At 45.9% G+C, this 22,365-nt stretch overlaps 1 protein-coding gene across 9 annotated transcripts in view; it reads left to right on the forward strand.

The window, feature by feature from the left end:
* Positions 1 to 22,365, forward strand: part of SLC8A3 (solute carrier family 8 member A3) — a 168,107-nt gene that overhangs the window by 142,139 nt on the left and 3,603 nt on the right. For 2 of the 9 annotated variants that reach the window (XR_015134093.1, XM_086320007.1), the window contains 6 exons: positions 5,787 to 5,893; positions 8,671 to 8,774; positions 13,699 to 13,716; positions 17,716 to 17,840; positions 18,387 to 18,486; positions 21,298 to 21,573. Coding sequence is in view for 6 of the 9 variants with exons in the window: in XM_086320007.1 (XP_086176133.1) it covers positions 8,756 to 8,774; positions 13,699 to 13,716; positions 17,716 to 17,840; positions 18,387 to 18,486; positions 21,298 to 21,573 (538 nt within the window). In the remaining 3 variants the exon portion in view is untranslated. Of the gene's footprint in view, positions 1 to 5,786; positions 5,894 to 8,670; positions 8,775 to 13,698; positions 13,717 to 17,715; positions 17,841 to 18,386; positions 18,487 to 21,297; positions 21,574 to 22,365 lie in introns of those variants that run through there. The other 7 variants (XR_015134092.1, XM_086320008.1, XM_086320004.1 and 4 more) reach the window with 5 other exon arrangements.

The raw sequence follows: 22,365 nt of genomic DNA on the forward strand, positions 1-22,365 counted from the left end.
CAATTAATTTGAAACATGATGTCTTCATCAACAAGTCACACTGTTCAGGGTGCACTCCAATTTGCCTCTCAAAATGTAGTGTCAAGGGACTTTCCTGACAATCCAGTGGTTAAGAATCTGCACTTCCATTGCAGGGGGCACAGGTTTGATCCCTGGTCAGGAGCTATCCCACATGCCACGTGGTATGGCTGAAAAGCAAATTTAAGAAATTTAAAAAAAAAATGTAGTGTCAGAATGGACCCAACTCCAGCCTTTGCTGAAATGCTAGACTTCGAGTTCAGCTCCGCCTCCCTGACTGGCACTAGTTTTTGAGCAGCTACGTCCTTTTCCCTGAGTTTTTAGTAGATCAGAGAGACTTCCCCCAAAAGTCTTGGGGGCTGGACAAGCAGCATCCAAATACCTGGGTTACTTGTTAGAAATGCAGAATCTCAGGCCCCACCCCAGACCTGCCTACTCAGAATCTGCATTTTAACAAGATTCCCAGGGAAAACATGCACACCGAAGTTTGAGAAATGCTATTTTTGGGGACCTTATGACACATCGATTTTCAAGAGAAAACCAATGAGAGCATCTTAAGCCTTCTCATGAGATGAGAAGCTTTTCCCCCAGACCTTGGTAGAGGTGGGGAATGTCAGTGTTGGGCTGTCAGGCTGTGTTGGAGGTGGGAGGGGCTTTTCTGCCCTGGTTCAGAGCCAGAAACCTAGCAGAGGGAGAGACGGGGGCTGCTGGCACCGACTTGAGAGATAAAAAGGACTAAAAGAAGAACCCAGCACAGACGTGAGGCTTCTGAAAGCTCCCACAGAAAGGCTAACAGCTCTGTCCTACGGCCCTGGGTCAAGGAAGCTTTGTGAGTGTTAGCTGGCCTGGAGCGGCCAGGATAAATATAGAGATGATGAAAAGGAACCCTTCTTGATGTGGTGAAGAGTCATTTAGTGGGAATCAGGAGGGAAGAGGTCACCAAGTCAGGGATTCTTTAGAGATTATTTCCAGCAAGGGAGGGCCAAAGGGTTAAGAAGCCACCTACTCACATTGCAAAGCAGAGTCAGATCCCTTTATTACCTGCCTATGCTGCCTGAATTTAAATGGGAGAATTCTGTGCTGCTTTGCTGTGGCCATAGCTGGGGAATGGCACCCAGAGTTTACCCACCTGCTTGTACAAAATAAGCTACAGGAGTAATAAGGGACATATGCTAAAACCTCAGCTCTGCTGTTTCCTACCTGGGTGACTCTGGGCAAGTTACTTAACCTCTTTGGGCATCTGTTTTCTCATCTTTAGAGTGGGAGGAATATCACCTATGTTACACGGCTCAAGTAAGGATGAAGTGAGAAAGTTCATACGGCGCTGAATGAGATGGAGTGTATATGTTATGTTAGATTCCTTCCTTGTGTTAAGTAAGATTCACAAGGTCCTGATTTGGAATTGGATTTCCTCATACAAAAGAATGTTCTGAGAAGGCCAGCTAGGCAGCCCAGAAATATGTTTCCTAATCCTTTCCCAGTTGCTGGTGGGCGAGGTTCTGGGGGCATCTTTTCAAGCAGCATTATCAGTCTTAGCTGGGAATGCTGCCTGCTTTGGCACCTCCCTCTGCAGAAGGCTTGGAGGAAAGGCAGGCACAGACATACTGTCTCTGAAAGCATGACTGGCTTTTAGGAACAGCTGCTCAGGATAATCTGACCCCATGACCATTTAGTATCTGCCACTGAGCGGAAGGGAAGGTCCCCTGGAGAAGGGACTGGCAGCCCACTCCAGTATTCTTGCCTGGATAATTCCATGAACGGAGGGGCCTGGCCGGCTACGGTCTATGGTGTCACAAAGAGCTGGGCGAGAAGTGAGACTGAGCACGCGTGCATGAGCTGGGCAGAAGGAGGAACTGGGAATGGGAGAGAGGCAGGGTTCAGAAGCCCAAGCCTAAACCCTGGCGTAGGGTTAGGTCCTGGCTTGTTGTTGGAAAGAACAACATCATGTCCCATAGACTGGACAGATAGCGTAGGTGAAATACGCTGAGGGTGTAGTTCAGTGACATGTGGGCTTCTAGCCTCTTTGTTGGAGAAGGCAATGGCACCCCACTCCAGTACTCTCGCCTGGAAAATCCCATAGATGGAGGAGCCTGGTGCGCTGCAGACCATGGGGTCGTGAAGAGTCGGACACAACTGAGTGACTTCACTTTCACTTTTCACTTTCATGCGTTGGAGAAGGAAATGGCAACCCACTCCAGTGTTCTTGCCTGGAGAATCCCAGGGACAGGGGAACCTGGTGGGCTGCTGTCTGTGGGGTTGCAAAGAGTCGGACACGACTAAAGCGACTTAGCAGCAGCAGCTGCAGCATCCTCTTTGTCCCACTGAGAATGCTTAGGCATTCCATCAAAGTAGCTGTCAATATATTTTTTGTTCCTAATGAGTTACATTTTCACTGTAAAAAGGCAAAGTAGATTCATTTCATGAAGTCTCAGGTTCATGTTGAATTTCATGAATTTCAGATTAATTTTATGATTTTGTAATGTGTTAGAATTTTGCCATTAGCCATGTCGGGAAGGCATGACGAAGGGCCTCCTCTACACCAGACACTAGGACTACAGTGACAAGAAGGACAGGCTCCCTGTCCTCAGGCAGCTTACACTCTAATGTGGACAGATAGACTATAGGCAAGTAGGCTAATAACCTAACCAGCTAACTTCAGGCTGTGATCAGTGTACTGAAGGGAATGGGCATAGTAAGTAACTTGATGGAACATGATAGAAAGTGATCCAGGGTGGAGGGGTGGGCATGGTGGGGAGGAAAGAGACCCAAGGAGGTAATATGGCCTCTCGAGGAAGGAATGTTTATGTGGCATCAAAAGGACAAGGATAAGCTCAGAGCTAGGCACTGGGAACAGCAAGGATGATGCCCTAAGTGGGCAATGATTTAAGGAAGAGGAAGACAGTCTGTCTGGGATCCATGAGCAAAGGGAAAACATTATGAATGAAGCTGGATTATATAAGATCCTATAGGCTATAGTAAGAATTTTGTATTTATTCCAATTAAGGAGGCATGGTAAGACCTGGATTTTATTTTTAGTAGATAACCCTGTTGTCATGCAGGGAAGGAATTGAAGGAGGATGGCAAAGTCAGGAGCAGGAAAACCTCTTAGGAAGCTATTGCAAAGTCCAGGGGACAGGTAATGTTGTTTTGATCTAGGTCTTGATAGAGGGAAGATGGTGATAAATTAAATGTTTTAGGGTCAGAAGTGGGCATCGGGCGGGGGCTGTCAATGGGGAGGGATGAGGGGAAGGGAAGGAATCAGGCGATTCTGGATTTAAATAGATGATGGTTCCATTGACTGCAGTGGAGAAGAACAAGTTTAGAAAGAGAACTCAAGACTCGGCTGGTGACCCTTAATAAATGTAAATGTTCTTCTGGCCTGATTTGTGGCTTAAGCAGAACTGAGAACTTTCTCAATTTTCTCCAGGCCATGCCTTAAGCCCAAGCAGATGTGGTGCCTTCCCCACAAGCAATCTCAGGGAGGGAGTCTTACATCCTGCCTCCTCCCCTGTGACACCTTCCAACTAGAGGGTCCTCCTCGCTCAGCCAAATTTCTTTTGCCACTACTTGTTGTCTGGCCTCATTTCTCGGTCTTCAACTAAGTTGTCAGTGGCTTCTCTCATTCTGTTTATCCATTCACTGAAAATCAAACAAGCACAAGGCAGGCTGTGTTCCTGACATGTGGTCTGTCCAGCCCACAACTTGTCACTGGCAGGGACACAAAGCCAGATTGGGGGAGAATATGAGAGTCGCTCTCCATGCTACTACCTTGAACATTCCAAGCCCCTTTAAGAACCCATCTGGCAGTTATGATCCTGTTCTGTCCAGTTCCTTCTTGACCTGACTTCTATTTCTAGCCTGTGCTACCTCTTGGGTCACCAGTTCTATTTCTTGACTTCCCTTTTATCCTCTGATTCAATAACTGGAGATGAGATTTCTTTACATATTACTCTCGATGCACCAAACTGGGATTATATTACTCTTAGTAATGATAGTGGCTATTTATTAAGCACTTACTAGGGAACGCACAACCTGCCAAGTGCTTTGCGCGCATTATCTCAGTTAGGAACGCTGTGAAGAGGTATTAGTATTCCACTTTACAAATGAGACTTGGTTAGGAACGCTGTGAAGAGGTATTAGTATTCCACTTTACAAATGAGACTTGGCGAGCTCTAGCAAGTCGCCTGAGGTCACCCAGCTAACTGAGAGGTGGGGCGGGGTTTGACCCCAGGTCACCGTCTCTGATACAAACCCCACTGCCCCGGAGGAGAGAAGGCCAAAGGATTGTGGCCTTTCAGTGACCCCAATGGGTGATTCCTGCACTCTCTGGTGACCGGCCAGGTTAATCTGTGACTGGGGTGGGTGTGACAAGTGATGAGGTCTTGGAGCCCGTTTTTGAAGCAGTGGGGTGGCAGGGGCTGGGTGCGTTAGTAACTGCTATTACATTCACTTCAGGAGCCATGGACCGACATCTACAAGATCGACAGTGTGGCTGATGGAAGCTCTGTAGACATCCAGAGTTCTAACAGTGACTTGGGAAAGCACAGGAGAGAAGAGAGGTTGTTCCAAGTCACAATGTAGCCATATTCCTACTTTATGCTAAATAACAAAGGGTGAAGCTGAAAGCCTCCGTCTCCTCAAGGGCAGGCCTCGCGGCACCCGAGTGGGAAAGGGCGATGCCCTGGGGCAGCTGAGCAGGGCTCCTATGTGGCCCGTTCTCTCCCACCGCTGAGACTCAGCTCCATGCCCACCCTCATCCCGCAACGTCTCTCCCGCTTAGTATCTGGGGTCTGATCCGGAAACGTCCCCCTCGTCAAGCATAGCCTGGGAGAGGCTCAGGACTGCCTCTGTTTTTGAAGCTCCTGGTAATAAGTATTTTTTAAAGTAAAGAAATATGCAAAACAGGGTTCCTGAAATTGGTTTTTGTTTTTCGATGTTTAACAGAACAACTCCTTTTAGCACAAAAAACAACTTAACTGTGCTCATCATAAGATCTCTGTAGGATTTATGAATTAATCGTAATTCAGAGAGTCAGAGTTCCTGTGATCCAGTCCGTGTGTTCCTCTGACAACAGAAGCTCATTTGCAGATCTGATCGGTAGTGTTTGACAACTGCTGTGAATTACCAGAAGGTGTGACTTGAGCCAAACCGCCCTCTAGGCTTCCCTGTGATAGTCACAAACACAGAGAAAGGGACTGGTTCCAGGCAAAACTCCCACGGGCCAGCAACATCCCCCACACACTGCCCTTTCTGCCCTTTCTATAAAATAAACCTTTCAAGTCAGTATCAGCTGATTTCAAAAGAAAAAAAAAATTTTTTTTTAGTTCTCTTTTGCTCTAAAAGCAAGACAGAATAAGGAAGGAAATGCTTTAGAAGAACCTAAATGTCTGAGCCTTTATACGTATATTTCACAGCTCTCACGTTTGCCCTGGGATGATGTTAGTGTTATTCGGCCTGTTTGTGTAGCAGAGAAATTATTCGTCCAACGTCACATAGCGTATACAGGATTACAACCTAGATCCTTTAACTGCAAAGCCTGAGCATCTTCCAGTCTAATAATGCCATGAAGCCACTCAAAGCCTGGGAGGAGTCTAGTGGGGCTGGAAGGCGGTCTGGGGCGACCACTCTCCTCTGTGCTCCTATGGTGTTGGGGCAGATATTTGACCTTTCTGGGTCTTTTCCCTGTTTCTTTCTCCTCCTGTTTCTTCTGTGGCTGGCTAGCCCCCCAGTCTACTCCTTGCTTATGATCCTTATTTTTCCATCCACAGCAAAACAGTTCACATCAAGGTAATTGATGGTGAGGCGTATGAGAAAAACAAGAATTACTTCATTGAGATGATGGGCCCCCGCATGGTGGATATGAGTTTTCAGAAAGGTGTAGTACCCTGTCCTGCACACTAACGTTAACACCCTCCTCTCCTCTTCTGTTTCCCCCTTTCTCCTACCCATTTGTCACCTTCTCTTTCCCCTTCTTCTGCCTCTCTGGTTCACTGTCCCTGTTTCCTTTCTTGTCCTCTCTTTTCCTCTCTCCCTCTCCTCTCTCTGCACCCAGCTCTGCCCTAACACCTGCCAGCCTGTCACATGGTATCATAAGAGGGATGCTCAAGAGCCAGTGCTAACTTTTGTGGGATGAGGAAATGGATATTGGGGAAAAAACGAGAGAGAGAGAGCACCAGCCCTGAGAGTATCATATACGAGGCTCTCTGCTTCTCCCGAGTGGTTTAGGATGCAAGGAAGGAAAAGATAGCACAGCTCCAGGCAGAAGGGCAGCCCTGGAACACTGGCTCAGCTCTTAGCCGAGGTCCACGGGGCAGCTCTTCTCAGGGCTAAGCTGATAGTCCCTGGGTACCAACGATCAATATATTTGGATTTGGGTTCTATTTGTGGTTCAGCCATTCCTCAAGGCAGGCCTTAGGTGAGAGCCGCTTAACTACCATATCCCTGGGAGCAAGGGTGTTTTTCTCTCCCTGACCTTGATTGAGCTGAAAGTACAGGTTTGAGTTCTAGGTCTAGATCAAAGACCTGCCTGTCATATTCTGCTTTCCCTGTGAAGGGCATCTAGGTGTGAAGGCAGTTAGAAGATGGGAGGGAGGATTCTGACCTGAGGGGAGGCTTCCCCAAGAAGTCACAGGACTCCTCAGAGTGGGCAGAGCTTCTGCTTCAACTTAAATGGCCCCATACACCCCAGCCTCCAAGAGACAAGACATAAAATCCTTTTTTCAGATGGATCATACTGTGCAGGAGGGCATAGCCATCAATCGTGTCTCTCCAGACCGTGCCCAGGGTCACAGTGCAAGAACCCCCTACTTGTCCCCCAGCAGAGTCCCTGCAGTGGAAAAACAGGCCAGGCTCACATCCTGTAGACAGCCCTAGGGTACCACATCTAGGATGAGAGAGTCCCAGAAAATGCCTCTTGACAATCAGTGATATTTGTCTTTGGTGCACTGAGCAAGGTGTGGAAAGATGTCCAGAAAGTGCTCAAAAGGTCACACATAAGCACACACACACACACCACAAATGCACAGCAAGTCCTGTGCCCAACAAAGCACCTTAGATCAGCCTAACACTGTATAGATGATAAAGCCCACCCTGTCTTCAGAATGGAACAGGAACATCAGAGGTTCTAATGAAACTTTTTACACTATTATTTGTTAGCACATTTTACCCTTTAGAGAACATTTAGGTCCCAGGCAAAACAAACAAAATACAAACTAAAAAGCAGAAAATAACAATTAGGGCTCACTATTAGGACTTCTTGACACCACTGTGGTTCCATGAAGGACCAGGAGAAGCCACACAGAGAGATCCAGGCCCACATGGCAACTTCTCCAATGACAGTGGACCTGAACCAGCCTCAGGCCAGTCTGTGAAAGGATTTTCTTGGAAACTGCTTTCCTGTATGATTTGGTTTTAATAGATATTATGCTTTGGGGCTTCCCTGGTAGCTCAGCTGGTAAAGAATCTGCCTGCAATGTGGGAGACCCCGGTTCAATCTCTGGGTCAGGAAGATTCCCTTAGAGAAGAGATAGGCTACTCAATCCAGTGTTCTTTGGCTTCCCTGGTGGCTCAGATGGTAAGGAATCTGCCTGCAATGCAGAAGACCTGGGTTCGATCCCTAGGTTGGGAAGATCCCCTGGAGGAGGGCATGGCAACCCACTCCAGTATTCTTGCCTGGAGAATCCCTATGGACAGAGGAGCCTGGCAGGCTACCACCTATGGGGTTGCAAAGAGTCAGACATGACTGAGTGAGTAAGCACATGCTTTGCTAAGATACCCAAAAATGAGCAGAAACCTCCATCACCATGTCCCCCTGATGCCTAATAATCTGCATTTAAGGAAGCCAGCTTTGAGACACATCACCCCCATGTGATAGAGGTCCAAAGATGATTTAGAATTGATGATTTGTGTCATTTTCATCACACTTTTCAGGAATGCATCAGCTGTAACTCTTAAAGGAGTCCCACATCATACTGTGGTTAATACGTATTTATTTTACTTCCCACCACTAAAGCCCTACAAGGTAAAGAATGAAGATGATAGAATTCTGCCTTCCTTCTTCCTTTCTCTTTGTCTCTGATTTGCCTGCCTCAAAAATACTTTCCTTTTAAGATTTTCTTTATGAGGCTCACATATGAAGTGGGTATAGACACAAGGGAGGGAAACAAGCCCCTAGCTAGAGACTGTTGACATTCTCTGTGGTAGAAGAGCCCTGGGCCACCCCCATAGGCCAGCAGTCCACCTGCTCCCCAAAGAAATGCCAGTTACCATGTGACACCCAATGGAATGTGCTGCCCAACTCACTTTGTACTAACCATCAGCAGGATCGAAAATGATTCCTCCCCACCATCACCCCACTTCTTCCTTCCCATTTCCCTCCCATCCTCGTGGATCCCTTCCTTTGCCCACTTTCCCTTGCCTTCTGACTCCCTTTTCCTCTCACTCGTAAGGACAGCTCTGACCAAGGAGATAAGAAAAGCTAAGACCAGTTTTGACATAAGAACGATATAATCCACTGAGTCCTGTCAAAAGCCACCATGGCGGGACTGGGCTGCATGTGCCAAGAGTGATGGGGAATGGTTTTAAAGGCTGTGCTCCGGGTGACCAACCAAGCTTCCGACCCAGTCGACACTTTCTCTCTTGTTGTCCCTACAGGAAAACCGTAAGGGTTAAAATAGTAGATGAGGAGGAATACGAAAGGCAAGAGAATTTCTTCATTGTCCTTGGTGAGCCGAAATGGATGGAACGTGGAATATCAGGTGTGAGATTCTTACAAAAAAAAAAAAAAATGAACAAACAAAATAAAACAAAAAGAAAAAATTTAAACAAGCTGCAAAGCAACAAGAACAAAAAGCAACTATATTTTTTCTCCCCTCCCCCTTTTTTACTTTTTCTTCCCTCCTCCTTTTGACCAATGGACTTTTTTTATTCTTTTCCCTCCTGTATTCTCGCTCTCACCCTGTTTCGGTATCATCTCTGCCTTCTTAGCCTTAGCTTATTTCCAAGTCCTCCTTTTCACCTCCTGGGCACAGTGCAGCCTCGACTCCTCATGACCCTGCTGAGTTACATCTGCCTTGTGTTCCAATTATCTGATTACCAATGTCCCCTGCACTTCCTCTTCCACCGCCCACCCCTGCCCCATTTCCCACCCCACACAAAGTCACCTGTAAATGTGCCAACCAACTCCTTGGTGGATGGGGAGGAGAAGATGAAAGGAATGCATGCGATGCATGCCTGTGCCCCTTCCCTGCCTTCTTCTCCTTCTACCCTCCTCTCTCTCTAGCCTGGATTGAATTGGGGAGGGTCTGGGCTGGGGGCTGGATCCCATGTTGCAATGATGCTTTGACAGTCTTCTGCTGCATCTCCCAACCTCCGTGGAGTGCTTGGCAGGTTTTTCACTTGCAGAGTGGCCCATGGGCCCCTTTGCCCTTCATGGAGGTAAGTGTTTTATCTGGCTATTTCACAGTTGGGTAGAGCAAAACGTGGAAAGGTATACCAGTTGTCAGAGGTCACAATTCTGGGAGTTCTCTGAGGGAAAGTTGGCTTCCAAGGTAGTCATGCAATCTGGAACCCTGAGCTGTTCATCCTTCCCTTGACATCCCACCCCATCTCGTTCTACCTCTTGTCTAGCCCAAGGCGGGGTACTTTATTCCAACTGCTTTAGGGTAATGCAGTCCTGAAAGCAGAAAATTGAGTCTGCAAAAGTGAAGTGATTAACTCCAGGTATGGAAATCACCTCAGCCAGAAGGCCCTGGAAAAAGACTGACATTGGGCCGGCCCAGAGTATGGCCTTTTGGATTTTCCAATAGGAGGGACTCTCAATGGTGTGGTTGGTGTTGATCCTTGAGAAACAGATGTTGGACAGTTCACAGAAGGCAGCCTTGGCTTGGCGTCTGCAAATGAGAGCATTACCCAGGTCTTGAGATAACCCTCATCCCACACCAGAGACGTGGCCTCCTCTCCTCCTTTCCTCAGGACCTGCATCTTGGGATACCTGCCTAAGGGACTGATTATGTTGCAACCAAGGTCAATGTCAGGAAATATTTCTTCCCTTGAAGAAAACGATTGGAAGCTACACCTTTGAAAGTGTTGGAGGAGTATATGTGGGTAAGAATGCTTTGGGGAAATGCCAAGAGAGGGTCATTTAGACTCCCCTTCAGGACACATGTGCTGCTGGGAGCCTCATGGAGGATAGAACGGTGAGATCTACTTGTTTGTCAAAAAAAGATGATGCTTCTGCCACTACTTCACATGACAAACAACAATGTGAAGACAGATCCGATATTCAGCCACTACCTTCCCAAAGGCTTGTGCCCAGGTCTTCTGAGACATGAATGATTGCTCAGTTCCCCTTGTCTTCTGACTCTCTCTGCAAATCTGACTGTTTCTGTGCCCACACTGGTTTGGTCACATCTGGTGTTGGAGAAGCAGAAGCCCTGTCTGCTTTCCATTATTCATTCTCTTCTTGGCCACCTAATATGTTGCCATGAGCCTGATTTCCAAAGAGTGCTGCAAGAAAAGAGTAATTTCCGTTGCTTCCCAGATTGTGTTCCTGCCACCTGGACTAGTCTCAGAAATTGTCTCAAAGTCTGCCCAACCTCATTCCCATCTCCCGTCTGCCTTTACTGCACATCTTCATGATTGGTTGGACGCAGCTGACACCTAAGGCCATTATCAACTAGCCTCATCAATGTCCACAGTCCCTAGCTACTTATGTGCAAATGAAAGCTGGACAAAGGATCACACAGGGAGGTTAGAAAGAAGGCAATCTTCTCCAGACAAGAAGAGTGAGTCGCAAGTCCATCCATGACTTTATTCTACCAGTGAAGAGGCTTTTCTTTTCTGCCTCCCCAATAAAGACCATTCAACAGCAGGACAGAGAGTGACCTAAGATAAATCTTGTGATCTTCAAGAGACTTGACCAAACATAAATGCCTCAGGCTACTCTTCATTTGAGGACCCCTTTTCACTGCAATAGATTCGCTGTCCAAGGAGATGTCAGCAGAGCCCTGGTGGAGTCCAATCCTGGGGGAGGCAGTAGAAGAGAAGAGGAGGATTTCATCGAGCTACCAGTGTGATATGCCCCTAGATCTTTTCCCAGTGACCAAGATGGAAGTTGCCAATAGGAAAGGTGTCCATTTTCTGTCAGTTTCTATTATCTATAGGGTTTATTTTCAGTTTCTTCAGATCGTCCCATATTTTGGCATTAGACCACAAGGTGAGAGGTCATAAAACTCAATTGTCTAGACTCAGAACCAAATGAAATCCCATCCTGATATCCAGAATGTCCTGCTGTTCTCCTAGTGAGAAACAATGCAGTGGACATTGCTTTTCATTATCACTGCTGCATGTGAGAGGCTTAGGCATTCCAAAGAGCATAGCATAGTGGGTGCATGGTCAAAGTGACGATTGCATTACAAAGAAAGTGAAATGCTGTATTTGAAGTAAGAGATCATATTCTTGGCAAACAAAACAGATTTCAGAGGGGAGATTAAATCCTCCGGACAAACTAAGGGAGGGAATAAGAGGGGACGAACAGGAAACACAGTTGCCCAGGAATAGAGGAAGCATTAGAGTTTGGCAGTAGACAACTGAGAGCAACTCTGAGCAGTATGATCAAGGCTGTCAGGCCTGGGCCTGGGCCTGGACATTGGAAGCCTGTTTGTGCCTTCTTCGGCTCAGAAGTTAAAGTGTCTGCCTCCAATGCAGGAGACCCAGGTTCGATCCCTGGGTCGGGAAGATCCCCTGGAGAAGGAAATGGTAACCCACTCCAGTATTCTTGCCTGGAAAATCCCATGGATGGAGAAGCCTGGTAGGCTACAGTCCACGGGGTTGCAAAGAGTCAGACACGACTGAGCGACTTCACTTCACTCACTATGGGCTCCCCCTAACAAGTTGCTCAGATACTTCCAAATGCTCAGAGTTGTGCTGTTTTCCTGCCTGTCCCTGGGGTATCTGAGCAATCACCTGACCCTGGGGGATCAACGCAGGGAAAAGTTCAGCTCCAGCTTCTCTCATCAGCCAGAGCAGGAGGCATCCTGTCACTCAGTGTGTCTACCTGGATCTCACTGATCCATCCATAACTGTTAAGCGGAAAGTCTAAGGGTCATATAGACACGACCAGGAAACAGTGCAGTGCAGCTGACTGGAAGTCCTCTCATTGTGCTAGAGTTGATCCTGGTGTTGGGAGGGGTGTCTCAGTGAAAACCAGAGCAGCAGGGACTTTTCTGGAAGAGCTGCCCTTTGTCTGGCCTACCTGGGTACACTGATTTGTTTGGGTCTCTACTCTTCTTTTCTTTTTTTTCTACTCTCCACTGGAACTTGGGGGCCAGGAGAGGCTCTTCTGTGAAAATCCATAGAAGGAGTAGAATGAGCATGCTGTCTTGCTATCTGTCTATCTCTCATCTCAGTGTAGTACAAAGATCCTTTGATCCATTGCCCCTTAGAATTCCATGTGGGAGAAACCAGAAAAAGTCAACTGCTATTCTCCCTGATTATGTACCATAAAGATTCTGTATCCATATGTGTTTTCAGTGGCTGTGAATTTGGAATTACAGACCTGAGTTGTGTTCTTAGAGATTTTTAGAAGAAACAATTTACAGACGCCTTCCCCTACCCCCTGCCTCACTCATTCTTCATCAATCCCCATCAGTTGCCAGCTGCACCAGGAGTATGTAGCAGGATATTCTCAGGCTTTTATTTAACAAGAGCCAGGGAGGGAGGTGCTGTACTAAGACACCATCAAAGTGAAAATGGTATGTTACAAGAATTTATTTTATCTCGAAATCTAGGAGAGTTTAGCATAAGTGAAAACTCAGGGGCTAGGAAAGACCTGTGCTGGGTATATCTTTAACTCAGCTTACCAGACCATTTAAGGACCTTGCATTTGTCTTCTCCCATCTGTCAGTAGCTTTCAGTACGACAGTCTGTCTGGTCCAGAATATCTAGACTCTGACTTAGCCTGTCCTTTCTGAAACAAAACACTATTCAGTGATGCAACCCCACAGGATCTGTGAACAATACAATTGCCAAAATAGGTGGCAAATGGCAAACCTCTACTGAACATCTACTCATTGCAATGACTTTGCAGTTGGCTTCACAGTGACTTTGCACAGTAGGTAGAGACGATGCAAAATGGGAGGAGGCCATGGCCTCCAACCTCCAGCCTTTCTCTATAAAATGATACACTGTTCAAGGAAAACATTTTGCAGGATTTATCTTTTCACGAGGTTATTCTTTTAGGGATACTCAAAGCTCTGGTAGGGTTGCAACCTATACAGTTTGAAGATTACTGGATTCTCACTCCTTTACAGAATGGCTGTGATAACCTGATCCTTTAGAAGATCACGAATGGCCAACTCGGTCTCTGCTTCACCTACTTAGTTCCCCCCATCCTCATTCCTCTATCCATAGCCCTCAGGGTTGCAGAGAAGTTGTGGGGAAAACTTGCAGCTGCAAGGCCCTGGTACTCAGTGGTCTCTCCAGTAGTTCACACCTCTTGCTGCGGCTGCTGCGCATGCTCCGATTGCTGCCTTTTGCATGTGGCCACAGTGCTCTCACCTACTAAGCTCACTGCTTTCCTTGTGCTACTGCAGCCACAAAACCTGGGGATACTTTTGAGATGGGACCTTAATGCTCTTTCCTTTTCTTTCTTCCCTTTGTCTGGTACCCATTTGCAAACAGCGCTCCTGTTATCGACAGGTAAGAGGTGTCTTCCCCCCATCCCTTTTTCTGCTTCTTGCCAGTGCCATTATTTACTTTAAGACCAATATCCTTTGCTTTATTTACTAGGAGCTGTGGGCTTAAGTTCTCTTAAGGACCAGGAGATTTATTTCCCTACTGCAAGTGATTGTGAGGAGGTAGACAATTCCTTGAGCACTATTTCAGTGGATGTGGGTAAAGGCATAGTTGGTCCTCTCTGAGACCAGGAAGAGAACTGAAACTTACTGAAGAAATGGGGGGAGGTCATACACTTCTCCTGAGTCTGAATTCCTCTATCGTCTCATGTTGTGGGACAAGAGAGGATGAGAGTCAGAGCTGACTCTCCTAATAGGATCATGATGGAATAAGAAAGAAAATACTTTGATCTGGATGGGGTCCGGGGAGAAATAATCAGGTGCTGCTGTGAGAACATGAAAAGTAGTTTTTAAGGAATCTGGAATCTTATTGATCCTGAAGATCTTCCATCTCATCACAGCAGAAACCTAAATTTCTAGAACTTTGGCTCATTTGTCATTGATCTTTGAAATCACATGTGCCATGAACGACAAGAATAATTAGAATATTATGGGGTGAGGGGGCAATTATTTGATTGGATATAGAAATTTGGGAGAATTTATATTGGGGATATTCTCACACAGAATCTAGAGCCTGTCATAAAAATGTACCAAATATGCTTGCGTCCGTGTAATCAAATCACAGACAATATCCAACTTTGTGAGCCGTTAGGAAGGCATTGCCGGCATATGGGCAATTCTGTAACTCTTGGTGCAGACAAAGTGAGCTATACAAGGTGTCTCAATATATGTTAAAATAACATTTTACATTTCATCAGTTCTTTGAACATATAAAAGGTCATTTATACGTATGTAAGGTCATTTGAGATGCAAAACATCTTTCAGAATTCATTGATAGTCACCATAGGCTGTACACTGAGTTTGAGAAAAGGGCAGGTTACATAGTAAGGACACTGACCTCCTTGGAGTCATAAACCAAAAAAAAAAAAAAAAAGTAGATAACCCCCTACATTTTCCCTTTCTGGAAAAAACTACTTCAGCTTCCTTAGTTTATTGCTTCCTCTTATATCAATAAGATAATGACTACCTCCAACCCCATATATTCCACTCTTCTCCCAGGTTTTAATGTCAAAGCATTGGGTGTTCCTTCTCCACTTAGCTCATCTTCTCGCCTGAGAAGGCATTCAGGCTTTTTTGTTCCAACTCTTGCCTCTACCCACTACCAGCCACACATACATATGCTCAAAACAGAGATTGTGATTTAATTTAAGCTTCATTATACTTTTAACACACTGGCACAGATACCAGTAGAAGCTAAAATAGGGAGGAAAAGGTGTCATTTCCTAGATCTTTCAATCTGTAAACCTTCAATTTAGGAGCCCTTGGTTAGACTTTAAATTCACTGGAAATCTCAACTCCTTGTTTGGATTTTTCCAGGTGGCCAAGCAAATGTGATTCACAATGCCTCATGATAAATGGAGAGAAAATGTGTTCAATCTGAGCTATACCTTCAAGCTCAGGGACCTGGGAGTTAGGGCACTGACTACACTGCCCCATTTCTTTCTGAGAATGTCTGTAGGACATTCATGGCAATCTGTTCCAGTCTGGCCTGGCAAGCTCTTCTCTCTTCCAATATTTGTTTAATCTTCCATCCTATTAATAGGTTCATTCTCTCTTCTCCCCCTTCCTCCTCCTTTTCCTAGATCTAAGTGTTTGTTTAGTCAGTCTGAATATCAAGGTCACCTGTCATTTATTTTCTACACTCAAAATTGAGAGGTTACATAAACAAGTGATCAGAATAATTATGATCTTTAAGGCTTGAGACTTCTCACCCTCTCAAAAAATTAATTTGAATGTAAAGAAATGATCATTACAGAAGTAAGGCAGGAATTACTACCAAACCAAGATACTAAATCAGAATTTATTTAAAAGCATGTGAATAAATCATTAACAGATATATATATATATATATATATATATATATATATAGAGAGAGAGAGAGAGAGAGAGAGAGAGAGAGAGAGCAAGTACCTCTGTGGGGCTGTGGGAGATCCAAAGATAGAGGATTGGTTATTTGTCAAAGTGATTTCTGCAGAGAGCTAGATGGAAAAACTGACTGTCACCACAGGGTTGGACAGGTCAGTAGCTAGATCAATATCCTGCCAGATGGATACAGTGCTAGATTGATAGGTAGACAAGGGGTTAGACAGGTACATTTATAAGTCACTGGAGAGCTCATTATATTGGGATAAAGTTCTTGTGGCACATGTAAAGTATGACATGGGGGAAATGGGGAGGGAGGAGTGGAATAAAACTGTCTCTACTAGGATATGCATTGTAATATGGTCCCAAAGACCACAAGTAGAGGAAAAGAATGCCCCCCCCCCCTTTTTTTGTAAAGAATCTACATATATATGTTTTTACAAAGGCTTTTATTCAGAGTGGCTTGCAGTCTGGCTTCTAGGATCACTGACTGCATAGCCAGAGTTATTTTCAGAATTACCTAATAAGAGGCTCATATGGACTAAATGAAGTCAGGCTGCAAGAGGGTATATGCTTAGAAATGTACAGGAGGACGTTGATCCATGAGAAGTAACTGTTTCCAAAAGTGGTCACCAACACTAGCGGGAGGACAGCACCACGGACAGCTCCCCACATCTGGGGATCGCCTTCTGCCTTTGGAGCCAGAAGCACTGAATACAGCAGCCAGCCCAGGAATCCACTGCACACTCTCTTACCAGTCTTCATTCAAAACAGCTTTAAAAATTCTTATATAAAACAGACCCTCTGGTTTACGATCTTTCCAGTAAATTATTTTCCTTACAACCTCGAGAGCTCACGTCTCACCCCTCACCATGCTTCACCAATTCCCAAGATAGAAAGAAAAGAAGACCTTCTTGTCCTCTGACCCATTTTGTCCTTGAGATTACTCAAGGACTAGAAAACTCCCCTGGGAGATTCACTGTGTGGAATAAAAGCAATTAAAGAGCCAAATAAAAGAATTAATTGCATGTAAGAATGTGGACTCGGATGGAAAGATGTTTAAACGAGCTCTGAAAGAAACAGACTGCCAAGAGCAATTTTCTAATCAAAGGGGAATAAAAAGATTCAATCTCTGTTTCACTTTAATCCAGAAAACACGTCTTCATGGTGAAGTGGTCTTAAAATGGACTCACCAGCTGAAGTGGAAAAAATTTATAACTGTTCAACCTGAGAAGGGATTGTAAATGAGTCAAGATACTGAGGGGCGACCGGGAATGCCTCAGAAAGAAAGAAAGGAAGAACTTTCTTTTTGTGTGTTTTTAAACAAGTATTGTATTTCAGAAGAAATGTGCCTGGTTCCTTAGAAATTCTAGGGCTCTTTCATTTAGAAATCATGACATTTTGGGGGAAGTCATCCAAGTTTCTCATTGTGAGGCTAATATTCACTAGTATGAAATGTAGATATTCCTGGAAACATCCTTTTTTGTCCCTTACAGAAGTTACAGTCCTAAGAATGTTGGAGACAGATGTTAATGTGAGCCAGTGGACATTCCCTTTGGTTGAAATGTGCTTCTGACCCCCAGGAACCTTTATATGAAGTAGCCATGCCAGTCATGCCCAACAGTTCAAAACTGTTAAAGGTCAAGAGATTTGGCTTTTGTTCCCAGCTCTTCAATATCTCATCAAATGTTTTGGGGCTTCCCTTGGTGCTGCTTCTCAGAAGGTCTTTGGGTCAGGTTCCCCTCAACACCCAAGCCAGGTATAAAATGTAAAGAGGAATGTTAAACTCAGAACATGCAAGGAACCCCTTCATGGTCTGTTTAGCAGCTTATAGAAAGAGGCACTAACAAGTACACAAAATCCCCGTCCTCAAGAGCTGTTTCCTGTATGCCCATTGCCAATGCCTAATACTCTGAGCTTTATTTAGACTTCCAGGGAATGGCAAATGTGCTAAAGCTCGTCTGGTTTTGTTTTGTTGCAGAGGTGACAGACAGGAAGCTGACTGTGGAAGAAGAAGAAGCCAAGAGGATAGCAGAAATGGGAAAGCCAATATTGGGTGAACACCCCAAACTAGAGGTCATCATCGAGGAGTCCTATGAGTTCAAGGTCAGGCCATACGTGAGATGTAACTGAATAACAGAATAATGAGGTGGGAGGTAGAAGACCAGCAGTTTTGTTCTAACGTCACCACTGAATACATAAAGTTGAAACTGCACAAATCACTTACCCACCCCAGTCTCAGTTTTCCCATTTGTAACATGGAACAGTGCTGGTCATTTGTAACTTAGGAACAGTGAGGAGATATTACAAGGCCTATGGAACAAATGAGCTATAATACCCCTAAAAGTATCATCACTATTTAATTATATTTTTAAAACAAATGTACTGAAATTCACTACCCCAGGTCTAGGTTTACTGACAGCATTAGTGTTATTCTCTATTGTATTGCTTTAAATATCCAATGTCAGCAGTCACAACCAAAGAAGAGGACAGTAGAAGGACTATGCCAGAGGATGCCCCCTGAGGCCATTTCATGCATAACTTTCAGAACCCACGTGGAGCCCCCCGGAGCGCAGAGTATCTTTCACCCCCACAAAGTGCCGGTTCTGAGCATTCTGACCTCACGGTTCCAAGTTTTAATCTCCCTGACAGACTACCGTGGACAAGCTGATTAGGAAGACAAACCTGGCCTTGGTCGTGGGGACCCATTCCTGGAGGGACCAGTTCATGGAGGCCATCACTGTCAGTGCAGGTAAGAGGGTCTCGAGATGGACACAGGCTTTGCTGGGAGGAGCAGGAAGCTCCAGAGAAGCAGGAACACAGACATGTCAACAGCTCACCCATCTCAGGAAGGGCCTCAGTGGCCAGCCTTCCCAGCTCTTACCCTGGATGTTTGTCTTTTCACTGGGTCACTTTGGAAGACAAACGTGGGGGTAACTAAAAAAGCATGGCTATCTCTGCTTTCAGACCCTGGTTCTGCTGTGTGAAGAGCTTCCCAGGTGGCGCTAGTGGTAAATAATCTACCTGCCCATGCAGGAGACGCCAGAGACGCGTGTTCAATCCCTGGGTTAGGAAGATCCCCTGGAGAAGGAAATGGCAACCCACTCCAGTATTCCTGCATGAAAAATCTCATGGACAGAGGAGCCTGGTGGGCTACAGTCCATGGGGTTGCAAAGAGCTGGACACGACTGTGCACACGTGCATGCTATGTGAACTCAGACAAGCTATCCTCCCTGTGTCTCAGTTTTGTCACCCAAAAAAGGAACTATTGCTACCTTACTTTCTCAGCGAAGACAGTAGAAAGCTACAGAGCCTGGTACTAAATAGAAACTTAGGAAATCCTGGCTTTCATCATTCCATCGTCTTGTTAAGGCAGTCCTCCTTTTCTGTAAAATGGGAGACTATTCTGATTTAGATGTGCGGGTCTGAGGTTTGTAAAAACTCTGCATTGACTGACAGACCTCTGCTCTGGATGATTCCAGATTTCTCCTTGGCACTTAGTGACAGGTTTCCTCAGTGGGCACCCATAGCACAGCCAGCATCCCAGGGCCTACATGCAGCTTGGCATGGGAAGGGAGGGGTCTCATCACTCCCAGCAGTAGTGCCTCTCAGCGCCACAGAGGCCTTCTGTGCTGCCCAGCACTCCGGGCCTTGTCTCTTTTCATGAAGCTTTGTTGTCATAGCAACCCACCGGGTCACATCCCTGAGGTCCCAGCACCACAGCCAAAGTACAGACAGGAAGAGAGGGCCACTGCTGCTGTGTTCACTGCCCCACTTTTTCTATCGCCTGCTTCCAGACTCCCCCTCTTATGACCTTACTTTGCCCCTAAAGAGACAATGAGTAGATTATCAGCCACATAATCGAATGCCTTCCTTTTTCAAATGAGGGAACCAGGGTTCAGAAACAAAAAGGGATTGATGCCAGGTTCCAGAGTCTCTTCGTGGCAAAGATGCAATTGGAGCCCAAGTGCCCCGAATCCTGCTTCTACAGGTCATGTTGAAATATGACAGAGCTTGCCCTTGACTGAGCTGCAGCACATCCTCTCCTCCTGGACTGCTGAACGGGCAACTCTGCCCGAGTTTCCTGGTAAGGACAGACCAGGAACACCCAGCTCCGTCCCACAGCATATTTGGAGAATGACAAACCCGTACGCAAGGCAAGAAGCAGCGGTTAGAACCGGACATGGAACCAAGGACTGGTTCAAAATTGGGAAAGGAATACGTCAAGGCTGTATATTGTCACCCTGCTTATTTAATTTATATGCAGAGTACATCATGCAAAATGCTGGATGAAGCACAAGCTGGAATCAAGATTGCCGGGAGAAATATCAATAACCTCAGATATGCAGATGACACCACCCTTATGGCAGAAAGTGAAGAGGAACTAAAGAGCCTCTTGATGAAGGTGAAAGAGGAGTATGAAAAAACTGGCTTAAAACTCAACATTCAGAAAACGAAGATCATGGCATCTGGTCCCATCACTTCATGGCAAATAGATGGGGAAAAAGTGGAAACAGTGACAGATTTTTTTCCCTTGGTCTCCAAAATCATTGCAGATGGCAACTGCAGCCATGAAACTAAAAGACGCTTGCTTCTTGGAAGGAAAGCTATGACCAACCTAGAAAGCATATTAAAAAGCAGAGACACTGCTTTGTTAACAAAGGTCTGTATAGTCCAAGTTTTGGTTTTTCTAAGTAGTCAAATATGGTTGTGAGTGTTGGGCCATAAAGAAGACTGAGCGCTAAAAAGTTGATGCTTTTGAACTGTGGTGTTGGAGAAGACTCTTGAGAGTCCCTTGGACTGCAAGGAGATCCAACCAGTCAGTCTTAAAGGAAATAAACCCTGAATATTCATCGGAAGGACTGATACCAAAGCTGAAACTCCAATACTTGGCCACATGATGCGAAGAGCAGAATCATTGGAAAAGACCTATCAGCTGGAAAAGATTGAAGGCAGAAGAAGTGGGTGACCGAGGATGAGATGGTTGGATGGCATCACCAACTCAATGGACATGAATTTGAGCAAACTCCAGGAGATAGTGAAGGACAGCGGTTGGACTTGAGTTAGTGGCTGAACAACAACTGACTCCCCGGGATGCCCACATGATCTGGAATGACAGGTGTCTCACTGTGGATGGATAATGACCAGAACCACATGGTTATTGCAGCAGTCATGTCAGGAAAATTAGGAGCCCCGCGGGTGTCCAGTGAAGAGTGGGCTCACAGCTTCCGCTTTTCTTCACCTAAGCAACCCCATGCCTTCTCCATCTTCCCTCCTCTCCCCGCCACTGCCCTGTCCTTTTCACATTCCCACATTCCATCTCTTTCTCTTCTTTCTTGCTCCTCTGTTCCCTCTCTCCCACTCTCTCACTCTCCCTGCATTCAAATTGACTAGTGGGGCATCCCCATGCGTTTTCTCTTTCCCTCCTGTTTCGAGTGCCTGCACCAGCTGCCCAGGACACAGCTGGCATCTCTGTGCGGCCAGTGATGCTCCTGAGGTGGGTTGGACTTGACTTTCTCATGAATGAGGATCTGACCCCGCCGCCCGCTTTTCTTGCCTTCAGCAGGGGACGAGGATGAGGATGAGTCAGGCGAGGAGAGGCTGCCTTCCTGCTTTGACTACGTCATGCACTTCCTCACGGTCTTCTGGAAGGTGCTGTTTGCCTGTGTGCCCCCCACAGAGTACTGCCACGGCTGGGCCTGCTTCGTTGTCTCCATTCTCATCATCGGCATGCTCACCGCTATCATCGGGGACCTGGCCTCCCACTTCGGCTGCACCATTGGTCTCAAGGACTCGGTCACGGCTGTTATTTTTGTGGCATTTGGCACCTCGGTGCCAGGTGAGAGTGAGGGGGTCTTCGATTAGCAAAGGGAATGTTACCTGGATCAAATGAGCCCTCCAATTTGCCTCATTATCTTCCCTACCATCTCAGATCTGAGCTTAACAGAGCCTCTGCCTCTAAGATGCATGAAGGTCAACCCAAGGGACCCCTGCTACCATTAAGAATGATCGTTAACATTCCTTGAGCACTTCTGATGTGTCAGGTGGTATATATGCTAAGCAGCTTTCCTGTTTTAGCCCTGTAACCCTCACCCAAACCTTATTCAATAAGGAGAGTTATTATCCCCACTTGACAGATGAGGAAACTGAGGCCCAGAGAGGTTAAATCACTTGCTGAAGTCAGTGACCCATTTTCTTAACCTCCGCATCAGACGAATAGGCCATTTCCCTCTGGCTGCAGATGAGCCTGCTTGGAGAAGTGCAGAAGAAAGGCCCACAAGCCGCCTCTGCTTAGGACACCTGTAAATACCAAGTGTCTCCCAGCAGGACAGGTGAAGGAAGCTTCACAGGCTCTTGTCCTTCATATGATGAATCATATTTTTTTTATCTCATAAACACCTAGAGATGAACAGGAACAGATATGCCTTTATTCATTCGTTAGACATTCAAATGTTTGCTGAGCCTGATCCAGTTTTGTGCTGGTTGCCGGGACTGTAATGGGAAACAAGACAGACACACTTCGCTCTCTACATGAAGTTTATAATCTAGTGAAGGAGACCACATTCAACGATGATCAAATCATCTCAATAAGTTTGATGATGAAAAAGTACAGGCGCTGAGCAAGCATGGA

Source organism: Bos grunniens, chromosome 10, assembly GCF_055505025.1.
Source record: "Bos grunniens cultivar Pamir isolate PY7600 chromosome 10, Bosgru_T2T1.0, whole genome shotgun sequence".
Classification (NCBI taxonomy): domain Eukaryota; kingdom Metazoa; phylum Chordata; class Mammalia; order Artiodactyla; family Bovidae; genus Bos; species Bos grunniens.